This window comes from Coloeus monedula (genome assembly GCF_965178545.1).
Source record: "Coloeus monedula genome assembly, chromosome: 6".
In the NCBI taxonomy this organism is placed as follows: Eukaryota; Metazoa; Chordata; class Aves; order Passeriformes; family Corvidae; genus Coloeus; species Coloeus monedula.
Window position 1 is genome coordinate 55,540,269 of NC_138786.1, and position 21,671 is coordinate 55,561,939.

The window sequence follows — 21,671 nt, forward strand, 5'->3', positions numbered from 1 at the left end:
GCTTTCATTACACTAGTCAAAATTTATAACATTTAGGGGACAGATGAAATCTGTGTGGCTTTGAATGAAAAATGGTGGAAATAATAAAGCCTGTCATTACTGGTTTTACTTCATTTTTTTCAGTTTTATTTTTGCATTTTTAAAATTTAGAATACTGAGACAATGCCTAGTGCCTGATTTAGAAGATGAAGCTGATAGCAGCAAATTAGATGTCTACTTTTTGCTTTAAAGTCCATTCATGCAGTTCATGTAGGCTTGTGCATATAGATCTAAACTTAGGATGTGTTCTTTAGCATTTTGTACCATATGGAACATTAGTCAAATAGTCTCATCTTGAAAGCTTTTGTAGAGATATTGATTTTGCTGTGCTTCAGACTGTTGCAAAGAAAATAACCTCAGAACCAATTCTTTTATGATTTTTTTTTCCTTGAGGATGCCTTAACTTTCATAAATTATTTACTATAGTGAAGGATGCAAAATGTCTTTTGTCTTTCTGAACTGCTGTTCAGGCTTCTCTGGTGCGACCTTGGAAAGTAACCATAGAAACATGTTAAAAGCATCAACTGAAAATCAGTAGTTCAGTTTGACAGTGATGCAAATTCTGTGAAAGAAGATTATGATGTATTAGGAACACTTGAGGCATATATTACTGCTAACCTGTTAAACCTGATTATTCCATGACTATCAATACTTTCAGAATTTAATGCAGGGGGAAAAAAGGAAAAAAAAAAGAAACATAATTTTTAAAATAAGTTGCCATGTTTAAGATATTTCTAGGTAAATCACTTCAGCCTGTCATTCTCTGTCCTGTTAAAAGCAAGAATTATATTTCTGGTAAGCTCATAATGTAGTTCACAGTTCCCTGTATTTAATAGCTGTAAACTTCTGCCCAGTACCCTGCTGGGATGCATGGGTATCCTAGCTTTGTGTGGAGCTGGCACAAATTAAATCTCTTTGACAGATAATATGAATAACAGGGTTATGCATAAGTAGTAGTTCATTAAAAGGTGAAGAAAACATGTGATTCATTGGATCCTGAGTTAGAGATTTTTGTGCTGACCTGTGACAGTTAAGCTAGCCTGTGAGGTTGAAACAGAAGTCTCTGCTATAGCTGCAGGTAACCACTGTAAATTCTTGATGAATCATGGGTCAAGAGAAGAAGCAGAGTCACTTGTTAAGGCTTCCTCAGTAAGCATAACCCACGCCCAAGAAATCCTGTGTTGATGTGATGTGGGAAAATTTAATTTGAACTAGTTACCTCAGAAAGTGGGGTACAAGCCCTTCCCAGTTAGGGCTGCTTTGCTGACAGGCACATCCAAAAGCCATGCCTGGTTTGTCCCTATTTGACAGTGCCATAGCAATATGACAGGAGTTGCAGGGCTCCTCAGGGATGTGATGGCTTGCTGGCATTAATGCAGCCCAGCAGTCTCTCAGTGCACTATCTCTTCTTTGTTAAATGCCCCAAAATGCCCCACTTCCTCTTGCTACCATTTGGTCACTGCTTAGGAACAGTGGCTGAGAAATTTGTGGCTTGAGGCAGAGCTATGGATGTGCAGATGAAGTGGAGCATCCAGCTGTTTCAGGGGCAGCCAGATACATAATTAATGTTTTCTCCTTAATGACTCCCTGCTCTGGGTTTAGAAGGCTGGAACAGCCTGATCCCTGCAGTGTCTTCTCCACTGCAGGGGGCTGGAGAGGGGTATGCCCTCCTGTCCTCCTTTTCCTCTCTGCATGGAGCCAGGGAGAGCAAGACAGCCCTCATGCAGATGTGCAAATGGAAAGGGAGCAGGTGTCACCAGAGGCTTGCCTCCTCTCGCTGGTGCCATGCCACGCTGCTGGAATGTGGCTGCTCCCCGTCCCCGGAGAGCAAACGTGACCTGCACGTAGCACAGCGCGGTGAGGGGACAGGAGATGGGGCAGGGTGTGAGGCTTTGTGCAGTATCTTGTATCACTTAGGGCAGCTTAGGCTTTCCTAGTTGCTGTGGCAGCATAATACTGCCTATAATTAAGGACAAACAAAGAATGTATGCTTTAGGTATATCCCATTTCATGTCCGCCCGTGAGGAGGATAAATTAGGAGATAAGCCTGAATTTATTAGGCTTTGTTCTTGGAAGCACAAGTGACTCTCAGGACAGCGTGTTTAACAGCAGAACATCATTACTGGTATCACTGCTAATACAGCATCATGCATTTACACACTGCATTACCGGCATGTGGTGAGCCAGGCTCCCTGCTAGGAACAGCTCATCTGTGACACTGTGAGACTGACAGAGCAGAGATGAGACACTGAGCTGTAGTTCAGCAAAGGGAGAGGTGAAGAAATTGGAGTAGTTGAGAGGAGAGGGAAGGTAGAGTTTGGAAATGAGTAGTGCTGGGTTAGACCACTATAGAAAGCATGAAAATGTTCCGGAGGCCGACAGATCTGTGGTCAGGGCATGCCTGTTGATTTAGAGGGGTGAGGCACTGAATGATCAGCCAAGGTGGAGAGCCCATGGTGAGGATTTGACAAAGCCTCAGAGGGAACTGGGAGGTGACCAGATGAAGCAGAACTGGGCATCTGTGAGTCATTGCCTTGGAAGATGAAACTCCTGTGTAGAGTGTTAGGGATCATTGTGTGAACCATGGAGAGATTGTGGAAGACAGCAGTGTCAGGGAGATGTTTGGAAGGAGAAGCCTCCGTTGGATAGCACAGGCTGTAGGACTTGTGTGGGAGCAGGTTGGGCTGTGCAGGAGGTGGCAGGATAAAGAAAGGAGGGAACCTGGTGCCAACCAGATTGGAAGGAAATATGAAGAGACAGAGGAAGAGGGGAAAAAATGGATCTAGTAATGCGGGGACCTCATGACGAGGTCAGGATTTTGGAGAGGGTGTTCTAGGTCTTAACTCCAGCTTGAGAGCAAAAGCAGAATTGGGGCACAACAAAGCACTTGCAGTGTTGTCTGCTGACTGAATACCTTAAAGATCTTTATAATTTGAGGCCATCCCTGAGGAGGGCTGATTTTTTTCAGCTCTGAATGCCTTGATGAATGATTATACAAGAGGTTCTGGAGCAGCAGAGGCAGCCCCCCCAGGAGATGTGGTGACTTCTTGAGCTGGTGTAGGTGGTTCAGTGCAGACAGTGGTTGGGTATTGGGTTAGCTCTATATTCTGAGGCACTCTGGATGCCCATGAGGGAGAGAAAAGAAGACTGATATAAAACAGATGTTCCTACAAGTAGGGGAGAATCTATGCCTTCAGAGCTACCCAAGTTTGAATTTATTTGTGGGGGTAAATGGGGGTCAGTGGGTTTTAAACTAGGAAAAAATCTGAAGTACTTGGTTGGAGTCATGCAGATACTACTTCTTACTTTGTCCTCTCCTGGATCTTCTGCTTGCCTGGACTTAATATTTTTTCCCTTAATTTTTTTTTTTCTATATGATCCTTTCTTTATTTTCTCCTTCCTCTGTAGCTGAATGCACTTGATTATTCTGTTTTCCTGAGCATATGGAATCTCACTGCTGCCTAGCTACCAGAGTCTCTCTTTCCCCTTGGCTTTTTCCCTTCTTTCTGCCCTTCCTAGCTTGTCAAGAGGAGCACTTCTGCCTCCCCCTCAGCCCAGCCCTCCCAGTCTGCCTGCTTTTTTGGTTCCTGGACTCCTGAACACCAGCGCTTGCTCTGACTCCGTTATTTGGGGCTCTTCAGCTTGGCAGCAGTGGCAGCTGCACTGGTGGTTTTTCTGCAGTGGGAACGGAGCATTCCATAGGTAAAATGATAATGGTGACTTTCCTGTGGGGATGTAATTTGACAGTTTGCACCTGTTTTACAAATATTAGTGACTTTCAGCCTCTTCCAGTAACATACTTAACTATCGTAATAACATCATTAAGACAGGCAGACTTAGCAGGTGAAACAGTTTTAAATCAGACTGATAGTTAATTGAATATTGAGTTTTCATGGCTAACTTGGAGTCACTCTGAAACTCAGTTTATGGTGTGCAGGATGTGGTTTGCAGGGCAGATGGACTTTGAAGTGTCACTGTCTCTTTTCTGAGCTAAACTGCTTTGCTTGCTTGTGCTTGTCGCGGAATAAGGCATCCCACATTATCATTTGTGACAAAAATAAAATGTCAAGCCAAAATAATGCATCAGCAATATAGCTGCAGTGCTTGACCAGTTGATCAAGTAGCAGGATTACTGTGATGCTACTTTTAAATTCTCTATGAAATACTGAATTTTGGCTTTCTAAAACTTCCTTCATCCTTCCTGCTGGAGGATGAAAGATTTTTTTTTGGCAGGACATTTCAAAGAGCTTAGCCAGTATCTCACTCATCATCGCTTAGTGCTGCTATTGGGTTTGCTTTCTGCTTTGTTTGGCTTTTTGTGTCCTCAGTGTTGGAGCTTGCTTATTAAGAAGCACTTGTCCTATGGAGTAAAGGATTCAATGGATGATAATCAGCGTATAATGAATCTAATCTAAATGTTATTAGTGAAGCTTGCTGGACTTCAGGGCAAGCTTCAGAATATCGTTTAATGATGTGTCTCAAGCAAGGCTTTAGGAGTTGCTCATATCTACTGAAATTTGAAGTCACCATCTTTGGGTCAGGAATAGTCAGATCTCTCCATCTGCAGTGATGGAAAAACATGCATCTCAGATTTTCCCACTAAGTGCTATTTTAAAGGGCGCTGCAGTATCAGCCTGTTACACCTCTGAGAAGTATCACTTCAGAACTGATGTCAGTTAAATAAATCATAGTAACCCTGGGTTTAGAAGCCCATGTGTCCCTCCTCTGTTTAAAAATACTCATTGTGTAGGCATACCACTTCTGTACTTGGATGATTTCCACTGCATCAGTTAGTGCTGTCAGTGACCATTTAACTCACTAACAGTAGGAATAAGTAAATGCCCCCATGAGAAGTTGTTTGCTTGGCAATAGAGGTGTCAAGCCTTTGACTAAGCATCTGAAATAAAACCCAGCTGAAGTGGGAATGGATCCTCTGTGGATTTTCTAGATGTGCAATAAAATATGGAGCTGAGGGAGCTGGAATTGATGAAAAAGGTATGTCTGTGGGGATGGTGTGTTGGGTCAAAGGAAGGTAAGAGGAAAATGTAACCCACCTCAGAGCTTTTATTGCAAAGAAGGAATTATACTCACAGATGCCAACTTGTATTCAGACTGCTATATGCAATCAGGAGCAGGGAAATACTGAATTTCTCCCTCTTTCAGCCCTTCTCTTTCCTGTCAGATATTTGTCTGAGCCTAGTGCTTCAGATGAATCCTTGTTAGCCATGCCATATGTTTTATCTCTCATCTTTTCCACTTGCAAATACGTCTACCTCTTCCCTGGAGCAGCCTGAATGAGCAGAATGATTTTTGTACACCAGGAGCTGATACTGCAAAGCAAAATTTTAAGTAATCGATTTAAGTGTTACTTCAGTAGTGAAGGGCTAGTTAGCACCATTGTTTCATTACTTTGTAGTTTTAAAAATGTCTTTCTTACTTTTTCTTGACAGAACACAAATGAGACTAGAATTCTTTTTGCTCAACCTGACTGTTTCATGCCTCTGTGTCTTGCTGGCAAATAAGTCCAACTTTTTTTTGCCTAAGGAGCGTGCTTAGATTGATGTGGTTCTGCCTCCTTTAGCTCAGTTAGCTCATGAAACAGAGTGGGGAAATACTGCTGGCATTCAGGTAGCTGTATTTTCAGTACATAGCTATCTGTGCAGTGTGCAGCCCAGGAACTGACATATTTCTGTATTAGGTGTTGACAGCCTTGCTTACTTAAAGATTAACCTACACAGGTTTTCAGCAGTTTGTCATATGGTACAGTTGTAAACAGCGAGTGGGGAAGTGCAGCAATATGTTCATCTGCTCTTGCTTTGTTTAACATCATTAGTGAGCAGAGCTGGAAATGGTATGTGGCAGGCTGCTGTGACTAGCTGTTATTCATATACATATATATATATATATATATATGTTATTCATATACATATATATATATATATATATATATATATATATATGAAATATATCTAGAAGTCAGTTTCTGCACACTGGTCCTGGCTGCCGAAGCAATGTTCTTTGGCTAGAAAAGTGTCTTAAATCTACAAGATGAAGAGAACATGGAGCTGACATTACCCAAGACAATTTTGTAGCAGTAACCTCAGAAGCTGCTGGTTTGGGAGAGCAGAAAAAGTGGTTGGAGTGCAACGGTCAGTGCTTGTGAGGATCTGCCCTTTGGTGTTCCTTAAACTTGGAGAAAAATTACAGAGAAGTGTAGTGAAAATTCCTTCTTGGATACCTGCAAATTGCTTGAATGGTTGAAGATGGGCCAGATTGGTTGCTTCTGTTAAATTAATAAAAGATAGCTGAGTAGAGGAACCACTTCTTGAGTCTCTACAGCATGAGGGAGCTCTTCTGATGTCAGGAGTATCTTTCAGGTTTGTTTTAGCTTGTCATCTTCTGGAGGTTGTTTTGAGTTTATCCCAAAGTGGCTTTGCCTGGCGTTTCTGTACTGTGCCTGAGTTCAGGTGAGCCTTGATTATTGCTTACTGGTGCACAAAGCCTTGATTCTGTACTTTGTGAAGTTGTGAATAGAGTTGAGGGCAAGCAACAAGGATGGTCAGAAATCAAGGAAACCTGACCTGTGAGAAGAGGTTGGAAGGATTAGGACTTCTTAATTTGAAAAGAGAAGACGGACTGGGGTGTGGTACTGGTTTACATCCAGGTAACAGCTGCCTCAGGAGAAGGAAATAAGCTCCCCTGCGTGTCTGCTGGTGAAGTGGGGGGAAAATAAGGAATGGGAGACATGAGATGTGAATTTTCTAAGAGTAAGAGTAGTTAAGAAACTGTCTAGTAAAAAACTGTGAGACGATGATGTTCCTAATGTCAACACTGCTGATTTTTATTTCTGCCTTGATTTTAATAAGAGATAGTAAGAGAAAATTACAAGGTCAAAGTGAGAAGCTGAAATTCAAGTCTGAATTGCAAGATTATGCTATGTGCATGAGGCAACACATGAACTTTGCCTCAGATTGGAGATGCTTGCTCTCACAGTGTTGGTGAGGTAACATCCTTGCAATATTAGATGTGGTTTGACATTTTGGAATGTTTCAGAATAATGGGCTTCTATTGAAACTTCATTACCCTCACCCATTATAAAAATGCCATTGTTTGAGGCTGTGCATTGTGATCCAGATTAACTAATTATTTATTGAGGAAGTCAAAACACAGAAATAAGGAACATTAATTGTTTCTTCTTCCTGGCAGTGCTTCTCAGCAACATTGCTGGGACAGCTAAGCAAACAAAGGTTTGGTGCAGAACTTGTGTAATGGTACAAAGTGGGGAAAACGTTCATGTCCTCCAGAAGTTGTACATCCATCGCAGGAACCTAGGAAGCTGGGGGGGAGGAAGAGACCATGCCCTCGAGGTTTATCATATGTTTTATAAGTGGCTCCTTGGACAAAATTTACTCTAGAAATACAGATGGTGCCTGTCCCTTCCAAACCTTCATGATGTATTTAGACATTCCCAGTTTTCTCTTCAAAAATGTCTTTCTAAATCACATTTTGTTTTCCAAGTTGAATGCTGTTAGTGGAAGCAGACACCTTGTTGGCTTTTAATTTTGCTTGGGGTTTTGGGTAACAACTGCATTTTTTTCATTGTGCTACCTTTCTAATTTTAGAACCACAAATCAAAGAGCAATAGCAGTAATAAAAATAATAATGCCAACCAAGTTTATCCTGTGAGTTGTGGAAGGCTTGGGACAGGGTGCTGGAGGATGTGTTGTAGGACATCTGTCTATGTGTTGCCTGTTCTGATGAGTGATTGTCAGAGACTGAAGATAGTTCATGCCTCAAACATTGATATAAAGTTTTGCTCATTATAAAGAAGCTACAACCAAAGAAGCCTCCCTGAAGAGTGGGACTTTGAACTGAAAGTCAAACTGCTGATTAGATAAAGGGAAATCCATTGTTTGATCATCCCCACCTGAGACTGGGGTGGGGGGAGAGCACAGCTCACAGAAGCCAGGTTTACAAAGACCACCCCCCAGCCAATTGAGGCAGGGGAGGAGGAGGTTTTGGGTGCATGGTGCAACCTCTGGTCAGAGGCACTGAACACCCATCCTCTGTTACACAAACTGGCCCAGCTGTGGAACCCCAATGCTACAGGGCACATCCACGGGACCTTCATGTGAGAGGCTCGGCCCCACAGGACTGCACGCGATGCAACAGACCCAGAGTCTGCCATGAGAGACTGATGCCCCACCCCAGGGGGACATGGCTGGACATTGCTACCTGGCTGGAGGGTGTATAAACCCATGGGATTCTATGCTTTTGGGGGGACCGTCACCACCAAGAAGACCAGCTGGAGAGGATCAACGGAACATTGTTGTGATCCATGGAGTGGTGATATTTTCCTTATTCTGTCCCTGTCACTCTTTCTGTCCCCCCCACCTATTTTCTAGTTACTTTCTTTCTTTCTTTCTCTCTCTCTCTTATTTACCATCAAATAAAACCCTTACTATTGTCACTGGCGTATGGTCTCGTTTGCACCTTAATTTGGGCAGAGGCATTTCTAAGAACCTTAAAACGGGATCATAACATTTATTGGCGTAGTCGGCAAGCGTACTATTCTCTGATCCCAAGTGCCTTTTGACAATAGTATGGTCTCCTCTGAGGAGATTATTTCCTGTGGTTTCCTTCTGTAGGGACACAGCTACTTCGAGGGATTCCGATGCAGCCCTCTCTAAGGGGGTTGTGGAGGTCAAGGTTTCTTCTGTGGGGACCCAGACTCTTGGGAATTCTGATGCAGCTTTCTCTGAGGATGTTGTGGAGGTGATAGTAAACTGATTTTGGGTGGTTTAGTTTCCTTTTGTGTGTTTTGTTGTGAAAAGCCAGAATTGGCAGGTTTCAGTCCTGAGGCCCATTCTGCAGCTCTTATCTTGTGGGAAACCCCACCCCCCCCCCAACAGTCTGTGGTTTATTGTGGAGAACTAGAATTGGCAGGTTCCAGTCCTGAGGCCAATTCTGCAGCTGCTGCCTTGTGGGGATGGTGTTGTCCCTATGCAGGCTTAGCTATTTATCCTGCAGCTTCCTCTGTGGGGGCTATAGAGAAACTTCAGGGGAAAATGCCTGTCCTGAGTGGCCAGTGCGAAAAAATGTTTCGTTGTCCTTCCTTGGTTAATTTGTTAGTCACTTCTCTACTCCTGGGGTGGACTTCGTAAAAAAAAAAAAAAAAAAAAATTAGATAAAGAACAATTGGTTATTAAAAGATGATTGATTACTAAAAATATGATTGGTTATTAAAAAAAAAGGGGGTTTTAGGCAGTAGCATAGCTTGCTGCCGAACTCAGATGTTGTCCTAAAAGAAAATCACTGGAACAAAAGGAGCAAACTGATAAGTGAACTGCTCCAGGGCAAAAAGCAGAAGCCTGCTAAAACCCTGAAAAAAGAAAAAGCAACTCAAATGCCTGATTCACAGACTGCAACTCTTGCACAACTTTTAAAAGCAGTCTTACTCCCTCCGCTGAACAATCTGTTGGAGGAAACCCCACTGAAAACCTGTGGGAAACAACAAAAGTGCAACAAGCACTTCATAGAATAAAAGCTAGAACTCCACCTGAATAAGTTAATGCAATTAACAACTTGTTTCACTCAGGCATATTTTTCTGGGAAGTTTGTTGCTTTTCCCTTTTCTAGGAATGCCAAACATCCATGCATTGATGATAAGGAAAACAGTTTGAGAGCAGAGAAAGTGCAAGCAGCAAAATCACACCTAAATGTGGTAACTATTGCTTCACGTAGACTCTGTCACTTTGTGTTAGCCACAAAAAATTTTTATTTCTTTTTAATAATCGGTCTAGTGGGCCAGATTTTCGCTTTTCCTTTATAGGAACCTACCAACATGAGATGGAGCTGCATGAAAAGCAAGGAAATTTAAAGTGTCACCATAATTGCTTGCATTGTCAGTTGGTTAATGTTTGTAATTTGTTTGTGTTTTCATTGCAAGTGACTTGGTAGGAGATCAAATATTAGTTTAAGCATTCTACATATTCTTAAATTTAATTTTTTTTCTTACTTGTTTTATCTTTTTACTGAAAAATGGTGTGGCTAAGGTCTTACGGATGTATAATTTGTCTCAACCAATATTATCCTGAGAGTTGGTATAAGAATTTTTACGTATTTGAAATCCTACAATATGTACTAACCTTCCCAGTTCTGCCTCAGAAGGCTTCAAAATTATTATAATCTGGCTAAATTTTTTGGATTTTTTGGTTAGTGAATTAAAGAATCTTGATAAAACACAAGCAAATGCTACATAAGAAGTGATCAAATCCCCCTTCCTAAACCAGGAGGGCTACAGAAAAGCCTTCTACCAGCTCTCAAACTAATGTACTGTTGAATTTCATGCCATCAATTTCCTCACTAAAATTCAAAAGAAAACGCTATTTGAAAACTAAATTTGAAAGGGAATTAATTTAATTTTTAATCCCACCAATAATAAAAAGCCACACTTTCTGGTTTGTGTCAAGATTAAATGACAACAGTGCTATAATCTGTCTCCTGGAAAACAGAGCGTAGCCCTGATGTAAAGATAGGAGAACATTTTGTATGGAAATGTTTTGTGTGTTAATCTTGTATCATAAAAACGAATCCTTCATAATGTGTAGAGTTATCCAGCAGAGAAAGAATATTACCTATGAAACTCTTCTAACTATATGTGTGAATGCAGTCAAGAAGAAAACACACATCCTCAACCAATCCCTTCACATTTATTCCAGGGTGCAAAGTCAATCAATTATACCACAAGAGCTGGGAATCCTCTTGAAACTTTGCTAATTGACACATGTTAATACATGTACCTGTTCAGGATACCCTTCTGTGTAATTTAAAAATGAATACCTGCTGCATAATTCTATAACTAATTTTGAAACATACTGAACCAACATCTAAGAGATACAATACTGTGATATCCCTCACACCCACTACGCATTAAAAAACACTGACTCCTGGGATTCATGGGGTGGAAGCACTGACTAATGAAAATTGGATTGATGATTACAATTAAATTTGCATTTTGACATTGTTGGACACTGTAAGATTACTTGTGTTGTTGCTTCTACTGTTTCTATCCTTTTTCCTGTTCTCTCTCCTCATCACCTCTGTGGACAACCCACAAAGTGAAGAGGACCTCTAGGAAAGAGACATTTATTATGATGTTTGAGTCACGGGGTGGCTGTCAGAGACTGAAAATAGTTCATGCCTCAAACATTGATATAAAGTTTTGCTCATTATAAAGAAGCTACAACCAAAGAAGCCTCCCTGAAGAGTGGGACTTTGAACTGAAAGTCAAACTGCTGATTAGATAAAGGGAAATCCATTGTTCAATCATCCCCACCTGAGACTGGGGTGGGGGGAGAGCACAGTTCACAGAAGCCAGATCCCCCCCCCCCCAGGTTGAGGCAGGGTGAGGAGAGGAGGTGGTTTTGGGTGCATGGTGCAGCCTCTGGTCAGAGGCACTGAACACCCATCCTCTGTTACACAAACTGGCCCAGCTGTGGAACCCCAATGCTACAGGGCACATCCACGGGACCTTCATGTGAGAGGCTCGGCCCCACAGGACTGCACGCGATGCAACAGACCCAGAGTCTGCCGTGAGAGACTGATGCCCCACCCCAGGGGGACATGGCTGGACATTGCTACCTGGCTGGAGGGTGTATAAACCCATGGGATTCTATGCTTTTGGGGGGACCGTCACCACCAAGAAGACCAGCTGGAGAGGATCAACGGAACATTGTTGTGATCCATGGAGTGGTGATATTTTCCTTATTCTGTCCCTGTCACTCTTTCTGTCCCCCCCACCTATTTTCTAGTTACTTTCTTTCTTTCTTTCTTTCTCTCTCTCTCTTATTTACCATCAAATAAAACCCTTACTATTGTCACTGGTGTATGGTCTCGTTTGCACCTTAATTTGGGCAGAGGCATTTCTAAGAACCTTAAAACTGGATCATAACAGTGATATAACTCAATACAAATACATAACTCAAAACAATAACTGGAGCTGCAGGTAGGATGACAGGCTGTGACATTCCCACTGTTTCCTTTGGAACTGGTTGGCAGCAGGAAAAGATTGGGGTGTTGGTTATGTGGGGGGAATTTATGTCTGGTTAAGCTGGGAACTGGGAAAGTTTGGGAGAGCTTTGCTTTAGGGTACACTGGTTCTCAGTGTAAGCCTGCATCCATAATGCAGATGGCTCAGAATCAGGATAAAAATCACTTCCATGATGTCTGTCAAGGTCAAACTAAAAGTCTTGAGTAAGCATACTCTTGTGTAAACTCCAAAGTTCAGGGTATTTAAGGCTTGGACTGTACACGTCTTTGGCCTTCACCCTTTCAGTGAAGCCCTTAAGCATTCTCACAATATGAATAATGATAGTGATCTCTGAAAGATAAGACTGACTAATAACACTAAAACTGTTAATATTTAATGAGTAATGTTGAAATGAATGTGCAGAAGTTTTCTTTTATTATTTTTGTCAGTGGAGCTTAATAATGGGAAGCAGTTCTATTTCTGACTTCTGCCAGTTTGTCCGTAAATGTACTGTGTCCATTAAGTCCTCTTCATTTATCTCAGTTGATCCATTTGTAGTAGGAGTCACAAAGTATATTTCCTAGCTCTTTTCCTTTTGAAGGTTAATAAAATTTACAAAAATTTTATAATTTTGCATCATTATGAAAGCTTCAAATCTAATTTTCCTTTTTTTTGTGGAGAAATTATGCTCAGAAAGAGTGCTTTAGGGATTTAAATGGTGCTGTTTACTTTCACAGCTATAATGTGCAGAACGTGTGCAGGGAGTGCAAGCTAGAAGCAGCTTGCTGTACATCAGAGTATCTGAAATGTCATGCTAACAACACAGGCAGAATTTAAAATTAAAAATGGTATGGCTCTTTCAATGAGCTGGCTTTGTAGCTACTGTTGTTGCACAGTCTTGTTCCCTAGATGCTGAGCATTATGTAATTGATCTGGCTGTGGTTTTCCTCACTGGTCTCATCCATGCATGGCAGAAAACCTAGTAATCTGTAAATTGTGTGGGGGAAAGAGCAGGTTAGAGCCTGTCCCCTGTCATTTGATATTTGAGTGCCCCTACATGTGCCATATATTAGTTTTATTTTCTACTGTGACACCTAGCTATGAGGAAAGAACTCTCCAGAGCATCTTAAAAGACATCTTCTATTAAAGAGGGAAGGAGTTAAGCAAAATGCAGACAGTAGATCTCACAGCTGGAGGTAAAAGCAATATACATGGATGTCTCTCATGCTTTAATTGGAAGAGAGGCGTAGGAGTGTGGGGCTTAGTTTCCCTTGTAAGAATGTTTTGTAGCAGAGTGCTTGTGAAGGCTGAATGGGGAAAGAGAAGGTAGGTGGAAAGTGTAAAACTCTGTCAAAGCTATGACAAGTGTTTGGCAAACGCCCGGAGAAACAAATGACTGTAATGCTTAAGTTTTGCGTAGAATTCCCTGCAGGTCATAATTTTCCCTGAGAGGAAACAGAAGCTGATTCTGGACAAGGTCAGACAGCCCACTGTGGTGCTGAAGGTGTGTGCGACGGCCTCCTGTGCTAGACCAAATTTGAGAAAAAGAAGCAGGTCAGGCAATGGACATAGCACCCAATTAGTGTCCCTACAGAAAGTGATGTGGTATGAGCTTGAGTTCTGTCTTTCTGGTGCTAGGCAAAAAGGGCCCAGTTTAGGACAGCTTTACCAGCCCTGTCTCCATGGAAAAAATTCACCCTGAGTAAAGGAATTCTGGAGAAAAGACACAGCTGAAAACTTAAGTGCAAATTCAGAAATGTGTTGTTGCAGAAAGACCAGCACTCTGGAGTGTCTCAGGGTTGGCTCCATGTAAATGCATCCTCTCATGAATTTTACTGAAGTAAAGAGGTTTGTGAAGTTAGATTTTGTTTGATTTATTTGGGCCCATGTCCAGAACCAGCTTGGCCTATATTTTGGCCTAATGAGTAGGTGGCTGGGATGCCACCAAGTATGTTGTTGGTTCTACAGGAAGCACATAGGGATTGATCAGTGTTTCTGTTGTGCTCTTTGCCTGGACCTGTCCAGGAGCCCAAGCAAAGCATGGGAAAGCTGCTGCCCAACTGGCTTTTTGTTAAAGAACTGGCTGTGCTTTTTATAGGAGCTGAGGATGACAATTACTTGAATTCATATTCAGAGTCTGCAGTTTGATAGTGATGTTTTGTTTTGCCTCAACTGCCCTATGCTTTCAATTAGATCCTTACCCTTTTGCTTTTAGAAAAAAAACCCAAAACAACAAACAAAATCAAGCCCAGCAAGCTGTTTGATACTGCTTGTACAAGATGTCTGTGGAGTTCCAACTCCAGAAATAACCTTGTTTTAATATCAGGCAAAGCCATTCTTGCATTCAAACACAGAGAGGTTGTAATTAAGCTTTGTGCACTGTTACCTGACAAGAGATGCTTTTTAAGTGTGAACCACACACATCATTATTAGTGGAGTTGGCCGATTGCCCATCAAAGCACTGATTATTTTCTACAACAGCTACTCCAGTTCCTCTGCTTTCAGTTTCCTGTTATCTCACATGGACATCAACAGTCACTTTGCCAAATTTCTTAGTAAAATCATCACCCTCCAGACTCAGAGGAAGAGGATTTATCAGCACTACAGCAGTTAATTGCTTTAGGTAGCATATGCCACTGTCCTTTGAACAGTGGAGGTGCAGGAAGGTTATGCATACTGTCAAAGTGAACCGGTTTGAAAGTGGTTCTGTCTTGGTGCAGAAGTTAAGGCAATTAGTAACAGATTTAGTATCTTAGATCTGCTTATCAAAATGCCGCAGAAATGTGCTACTGAGGTATTTTGAGAAATGCTATACTTCTAAAAAGTGGCATTTTCTGTTCATTGTTTATATGCTTTGCTCAGCTTGGCCTTTTTGGGGGCAGTTACTCATTGAGTGTTAGTGCTTAGTTAGCTGCTTGAACACACAATTCCTGAGTAAATTTGTCCTTTGTATCTCATTCTCTTTCATGTATGTTTCCCAGAGGAGCTCCTGCAGCCAGATCTGTTGCAGGAGTAATTATTTCATCAGGATTTAATGTATATCTTGATTGCTCTTTGAAGACATTCTCTTGAGGAGTTTTTATAATTTCAACAAGGGATCATAGCATATAAACAAGAAAATAAACATTATCTTTCATATTAATCAACAAGACAATTAAATAGTAACCAGGATTGTTAATTGGTACTTGGAGATAGATGCTAATGACTGTCTTGAGTTCCACAGTGACAGTACCAACAGGTAGAGACTTTTCTGCACAGTAAAGCTGCATATAATTTAGGAGGCATTACAGTTTAATGTGCAGCTGCAACCACAGTGAAGTTGTGCAACTGTGTTCCCAGTGTCTTATTTCAGCATATGGTTTCATACTGAATCAAGTATTAGCAAGGGGATTTGAGATTTAGGCAGTTAAATGAGTTCTCATTGCCACCAGACACTTGAGGTTCTGTATAAACCCATGCTTGTGGTATTTTGCTTCACTGTGGGATGCAGTTCCTGCTGGTTTCAGGATGCAGTAGGAGTCAAAAGCTGCTTCTTTCCAGAGAGGCAAAAGTCCAACTCATTCCTCAAAAGACAGTGGCTTTGGGCTCCCTCTGAGTTTGGAACTATAGCCTCATTTTTTCATCACAAGAATCTTTGTCTTTTTCTAAATACTGTAGTGTTTATAGAGGGAGACGGAAGCACATAGGGGGTCTGCATCTTGAGAAGTCGAAGTAAAAGGGTTCAGGAGTTTAACATACAAGTTTTGGAATATAGAGAAAAGGACTGGGGGTTTTGGAGATCTGTGTTGAGAGTCCTAGCTGTTGTACTAATTAGCTGTCTAATTTAGACTCAAGTGTCCAGTTTTGCTCCTCAGACACAACCAGTTCTTTGTACTGTTGCTCATTTGAAGCCAATAGTGCTTCAAATGAGTGCTTTAAAAGCTGGAAGAAACTGTGCAGCCCTTCTGCTTTTGGTGTTAATTTTTATTTCTAACCTACGATAGATACAAGCAAAGAAATAGCTTCCCTCTCTGATCAGCTTACTAAGCTGTCTTAAGCCTGAGGCTGCCTGACAATGTTGACAAGATTCATGGCAAGGTTAGGCTTCTAGATTTACCCTTAATTCGTTATGACAGGAAAACACTGCCTTAGTTTCTCTGTAGGTCTGTTGCTTATAATACCTCACAGATGCTACTTCCAGTTTGATCTCACTGAAAAGTACTTGGAGATCTTGGGCTGAAAGACAAGATGAAAATGTAAAGTAGTCATTGTATAAAGATACTTAATAATTTGTTCAAAGCGACAAGCCCTTATTTTGCAAGCATGGACCAGAATAGTGGTTTGTCCTCAGAAGACCTGCTGGCATCAGTGGACTCAGGGTGTCCAGAGATGCTGGCAGTGGGACATCTTGGCTTTTGCTGGCCTAACAGTCATTCAGAGTAATGCTAAAAGGTATGTTGGATGCTTTTATGGTCATTATCTGTGGATGGACTATCTACTGACAGTCTCAGTGTTGGATCATACATGTCGTTTTCAGGTGGTAAAGCTCTCCTTGACTTTGAGAGAACTGAGCTTTCACCCTCATTGCCATGCCCAGTTGCCAGCATGTGCTTGCTGATGTATATATTTTATTCTGCTTAATTCTGCAGGGTGATTTTTATTTTCCCATGTTGTGTTTGATGTAGAGAAGAGTTTCTGTTTTTGTTTCTTGCTCTGTTGTTTGGTGTTGCTGATGGGGAATAGCAGAAAAAACTGATTATGTTCCTATTTTTATTCACAAGGAAGAATGTTACAATTTTAATTGTATGTTCTAATTTTTCCTCCTTCATCTTTTATGTTTTGAAATTCTACATTTCAAAAGCAGGATCATTATCATTCAGCACGTTAAAGCGTGTCTTTTTAATAGCTTTCCATTTTAATGTGAAAGAATGGGATTGGGGAGGAAAAACCAATTTGTCTTGAAGGAAATTTTCTGTTATCTAAAGATTTTCTGTGCAGCCAACAGGAGAGGATCTTGAGCTCGGCTGACTTGGAGTGCTATCCTCTGTCTCGAGTAACTTGTAGAGTACAAAGAACCACTTTCATAATGTTATCACCAGCAAAGTCCATCTGGTTCTGCCAGTGACAAGGGGATTATTTCAGCTTTTTATTACATCAGTGAGATGTTAGTTTTTAGGATTCAGATGTCAAGCTGTTGGGGGAAATAAGGGCAAATTAGATTGCAGTTGAATTTCTGTTGGGAGAGAAATTAACTGAATATTTTGCCAGTAATTTTTCTACCCATGTTTCCTCTATTAATGTCCTGATGACTTGTCCTTATGAAATCAGATTAGAATGCAGTGACTTGATTTGTAAAACAGGCAGTGATGACAATGAGGATCTGTTTGTCTGGTTCAGATTCCTGTTAACACCTAAGTAACACTGTCCTTTCTTGCTATTACTTTTATACAGAGCAGCACAGAAGCTTAACCTGTCTTCGAAGAGAAAGAAATACCATCCGCCCCTGCCACACACACACGACTTCTCTATTTATGCTACTAACTTTAGTGGCATCCTGCAGCTCTGTCCTCCCCCAGCACCACCATGCCTTCTGAGAGCTGTGTCCAAAATCAAGGACAACCCTGGCATTGGAAAGGTAACTTCGGATTTCAATATTTTAAAATATTTTTCTAGACAAATTTTAACCGGGCTGGAAGCTTTTGGCCTAGAACTGAGTTGGATAGACTCAAGCAAAGGGTCTTGGGATAGACAGAGAGCCACATCCATTTGAATGTGCCTGAGTGCTGTTATCTCCTGTGGACTTTGCAAACAGTAAGAGACAAAATTTCCTTTGGTGTCCAAACCCAGTGCCCATACAGGCTCCATCTGTGGAAGAAATAGTCTCTGTGTTGCCAGCAGGACTCAGCCACTGGTGCTGGTGCTGTCTCTGCTGAGGTTAAGGAGAGATGCTGAGGGGGCTTTGTTTCCCTCTGCTTCATGTGTCATTGTAAGAATATGGAAATGGAGTAGCAGTCTCACCAACTTAGGAAATGCAGCACCTTTGAAATTGAAAAACTGGTGCTAAGTTTATCTAAATTTAATTAAAATACAACTCAATTACTTGGAGCTTTATTCATATTTATAACTGTTTAATCACCCACACAACAGAGTCTGAATACTTATTTACATAGGCTACAAGAGATTAGTGTTTGAAGATGGAATTGAAGTATGTAATGTGCACAGGAGAGCTAAAATATGCACCTAGAGTAACTATATGAATCAGCATTAACATAAAGAGTTTGTCAGCCTAAATACCTAGAGCTGACACTTGTTCACAGATAATACTCCGTATTTCCTAACTGACTTTGTGCTTAATGGAAAATAAAGGAGTGATTTGCGCTATTTTAAGCAGGTGGAAATTCACAGATGAAAATGTGTTGGTTTTTTTCTCTTGCCTTTTCAGTGTCTTAGAAAAGAGGATGTAGTATTAAGTGATGGAATACAGTAAACCTGGCACAGTAATTTAGACATTACCAGGTGGAGGAGGGTTTGCTGAGGAATGTCCTTTCTATGTCTGTTTTTTAACAAAACCCATTTGTTGTGCCTGTTTTTTTTCTGTGAGACTTAGTACTTGGCTGTGGCACCAGGAGTAACAGGAAGCATGGCACTTCTGAGGCACTTTGCCTTAGGAAGACCTTTAAAGTATGATTGTATATCCTTGTGCCCACATCTCAATAAAACTGTCTCTGCTCTTGTGTTCCTGCAGCTGTGTGTAGCCAAGAGACTTCAGGCTTTTTCCTGTGCTTTGAGGGTGGCTGGTGGAGCTTTCCAGCATGACTTGTACCTCATGGAAAGCACTGCTTTATCTGGCGTCTTCAAACAGATTAACAAAGTCTATGATCAAGTGCATGATTTCAGCGGGCTGGAGATAATATTCCTTGGGTCATGTGCTCTACATATTTTTTTAGTGAGTAGAGCAGGGAACTTTCCAAGAGAAAAGCTCGACCAGAATGCCAAGGATATGGTAGGACCCTGAGCAGTTCAGCTGTGGGAGCTTCTCCTTCAGCACAGGATTTGTCTGTCTGTTGACTCTCAAAATGTCTGTTACTTAGCTCTCAGCTGAAAACATTAAAAACAGAGAATCACAGAATATCCTGAGTTGGAAGGGACCTACAAGGATCACAGAGAATTGAAGATGCTGTTTACTGTTAGAGATACTGAAGATGCTGTGATTCTTGGGGATGGTGCTGTGCAGGGCCAGGAGTTGGACTCAATGATCCTTGTGGGTCCCTTCCAGCTCAGCATATTCTGGGATTCTGAGAGGGTTCCAGCTATGTCCTTCTCACCAAATCCTTGTTAACCACAATTTGGAAGAGTCCTGTGCTTTGCTGGAGAGGATAAGAGCTCTCTGCTAATTGAATTAGTTCTTGAGTTAGGTTTTAGAGCATCCAAATGGTGATGGCATATGCTAGTTACTGGTTTTAATGCTCCTCGAAAACCAAAGTAGCTATGCATCTCTGAAACACAGAGTAAGATATGCAGTACCAACTAAATGTCTCTTAACCCATTCTTCTTTTGCAACTTCATAAATATCAGTGTTTGCCCTTAAAAAGCCCTGCAGCAATACAGATTTTTCTAAAAATGAGTCAGCCCAAATGAAATTTCATGTGTCCGAATTCTTAGAACTTGTGATCAAAGGAGAAGTGTCACTTCTCTATAAATGTTCTTTAGTACTAAAAATTCATAGTTTCACCTTTTCTGAGTGATGCCAGATAGCTTTGGGTAGCATTTAGCTCACTATGCATTAGCACTCTTCATTATTTCCTACTCATCAGCTTCTGCTGATCAAGATTTACTCAGCTGGTATCTCATGATGAGGGTGATGGGAATAAAGTAATTACTTTTCTTCCTCACTGCTTTAAGTATCACAGCAATGGAGAGAGCAGTCAGTAAACCCTGACAGTTGTGCTGTGGTCCTCTGTTAACATCGGTCTGTGTTCTAACAGCTTTTTACTTTACACTCCTCCTGGTTATCATTTTCCTTGGCTTTTTCTTGCAGCCTGTCCAATAATGAATATAAGATACACATATGAGACAGAATCAGTGATGAATTCTGGAGTCACTTTTTCCTACCACAGCATCTGTGGCTGTGGTTGATACTCTCCATGGTTTGTGTGATCATTCCCATTCCAGCAGTGTCCCTCACTATTACAGCATGGTTACAGTAGGTTAAGCAGCTGGTGGGGCAGCCTTTGCCTCCGTCACCTCTGAGAAGTTGTTCTGTGAGAAGGAAAAATAGAAGTAACTAACTGGAAACCATGCAGTGTCCAAGATGCTTCAATGAGAGGAATGTGCCTCCCTTTATGAAAAAATGAAGAGATGAATGATATGCCCACTGTACCAAAATGCTATTTATTCTAAGTGAGTAATGCCTGAATACTACAGTGACTAATTATTATTTGTACATTCTGTGCAGTCCCATTTCTCTCGTAAATCCACTGGAAGCTTAAAGTACATGTTGAAGCACGTACAACAGCAAATATGGCCTGCTTTCTGTATTGTCTCTGCAGTGGTAATTCTTAACATTTTTTCCATCCACTGGTACTCAAGGTTGGTTCAATATATTGTAGGAGGCACAGAAACAGTGTGGAAAATGGGAAATCATTTTGGGGCCAACAGAGAAATAAGAGTTATTCTGAACTGGGTGGTGGGACAGTTGAATCTAAGGAACTGATTGAAGGTAGCATCTGGACTATCTTGTGTTCTTCTGTGGAGTCTAGAACTGAACAGGTCCTGCCACTGGTTGTGGGACCTTGTCTTGAATGTTTGAGCACAACAGACATTTGGGGAAAGGAAGAGGCTTGAGTTCTTGCCTTTCATAAGCTGCATGACGACAGCAAATGCAGTTACTGTGTATTGTGAGCATTGCTGGGCGAGGCAGGAGTGTGGAGAGATCGTGATGGCCACTTCTCTCACTTGCACTCAGTTATTGATTATTTGAGCCCAAGATGTAAATTTATTCTTAATTTCACATCATCATCTCCATGTATATCATCCAGTTCTTCTGCAGTGAAATTGATATATGGCTTTTATGGTTGAATACATTTGTTATTAGAGACTTCAGCAGAGAGCCCTTACATATCTTTTGCAATTTGTATTTATAATTTCTCACTGTTTCAAGTATTCTTCTGAAAGGTGGAAAATAAATGTCTTACTAATTTCTTTTGCATTTCAGAAATACCAGTTTTTCTGCTTGTAATAATTTCAGCAGCAGTATGTGGACTTGTCCTATGATACAAATCTTTAATTAAGCCGTTTGCTTAATTTTGTTTAGTAAGATTGCAAAATGTTATACACTCTCATAGGTGCTTACTCAGGAATACCAACAGGGGAAAGTTTTTGTTTTTTTTTTTTTTTTTAAAAAAGACAACAATTTAGAACAGTAGGTCTGCCTGGGACCTGTGTTTCATATAATCAACAGTAATCAAACTCATGCACAAAGAAAGATGCCACTATCAATTCAAACTGGATACTGAAAGGAATGTGCTCACTACTGATAAATGTTACGTAGCAAAACTCGTACCTTTCTCTTGAATGTGCCAAAAGCATCAGAGTCCAAACCATTTTGTTGAATCCAACTTAA

The 21,671-nt window shown here is 41.1% G+C and overlaps 1 protein-coding gene across 1 annotated transcript in view; it reads left to right on the forward strand.

Moving 5' to 3' along the window:
• Positions 1 to 21,671, forward strand: part of KIF26A (kinesin family member 26A) — a gene marked incomplete at both ends in the record, with an annotated part of 100,373 nt that overhangs the window by 55,583 nt on the left and 23,119 nt on the right. Inside the window, one exon of the mRNA XM_082284306.1 lies at positions 17,501 to 17,684. Coding sequence (XP_082140432.1) covers positions 17,501 to 17,684 — 184 coding nt within the window. The remainder of the gene's footprint in view (positions 1 to 17,500; positions 17,685 to 21,671) is intronic.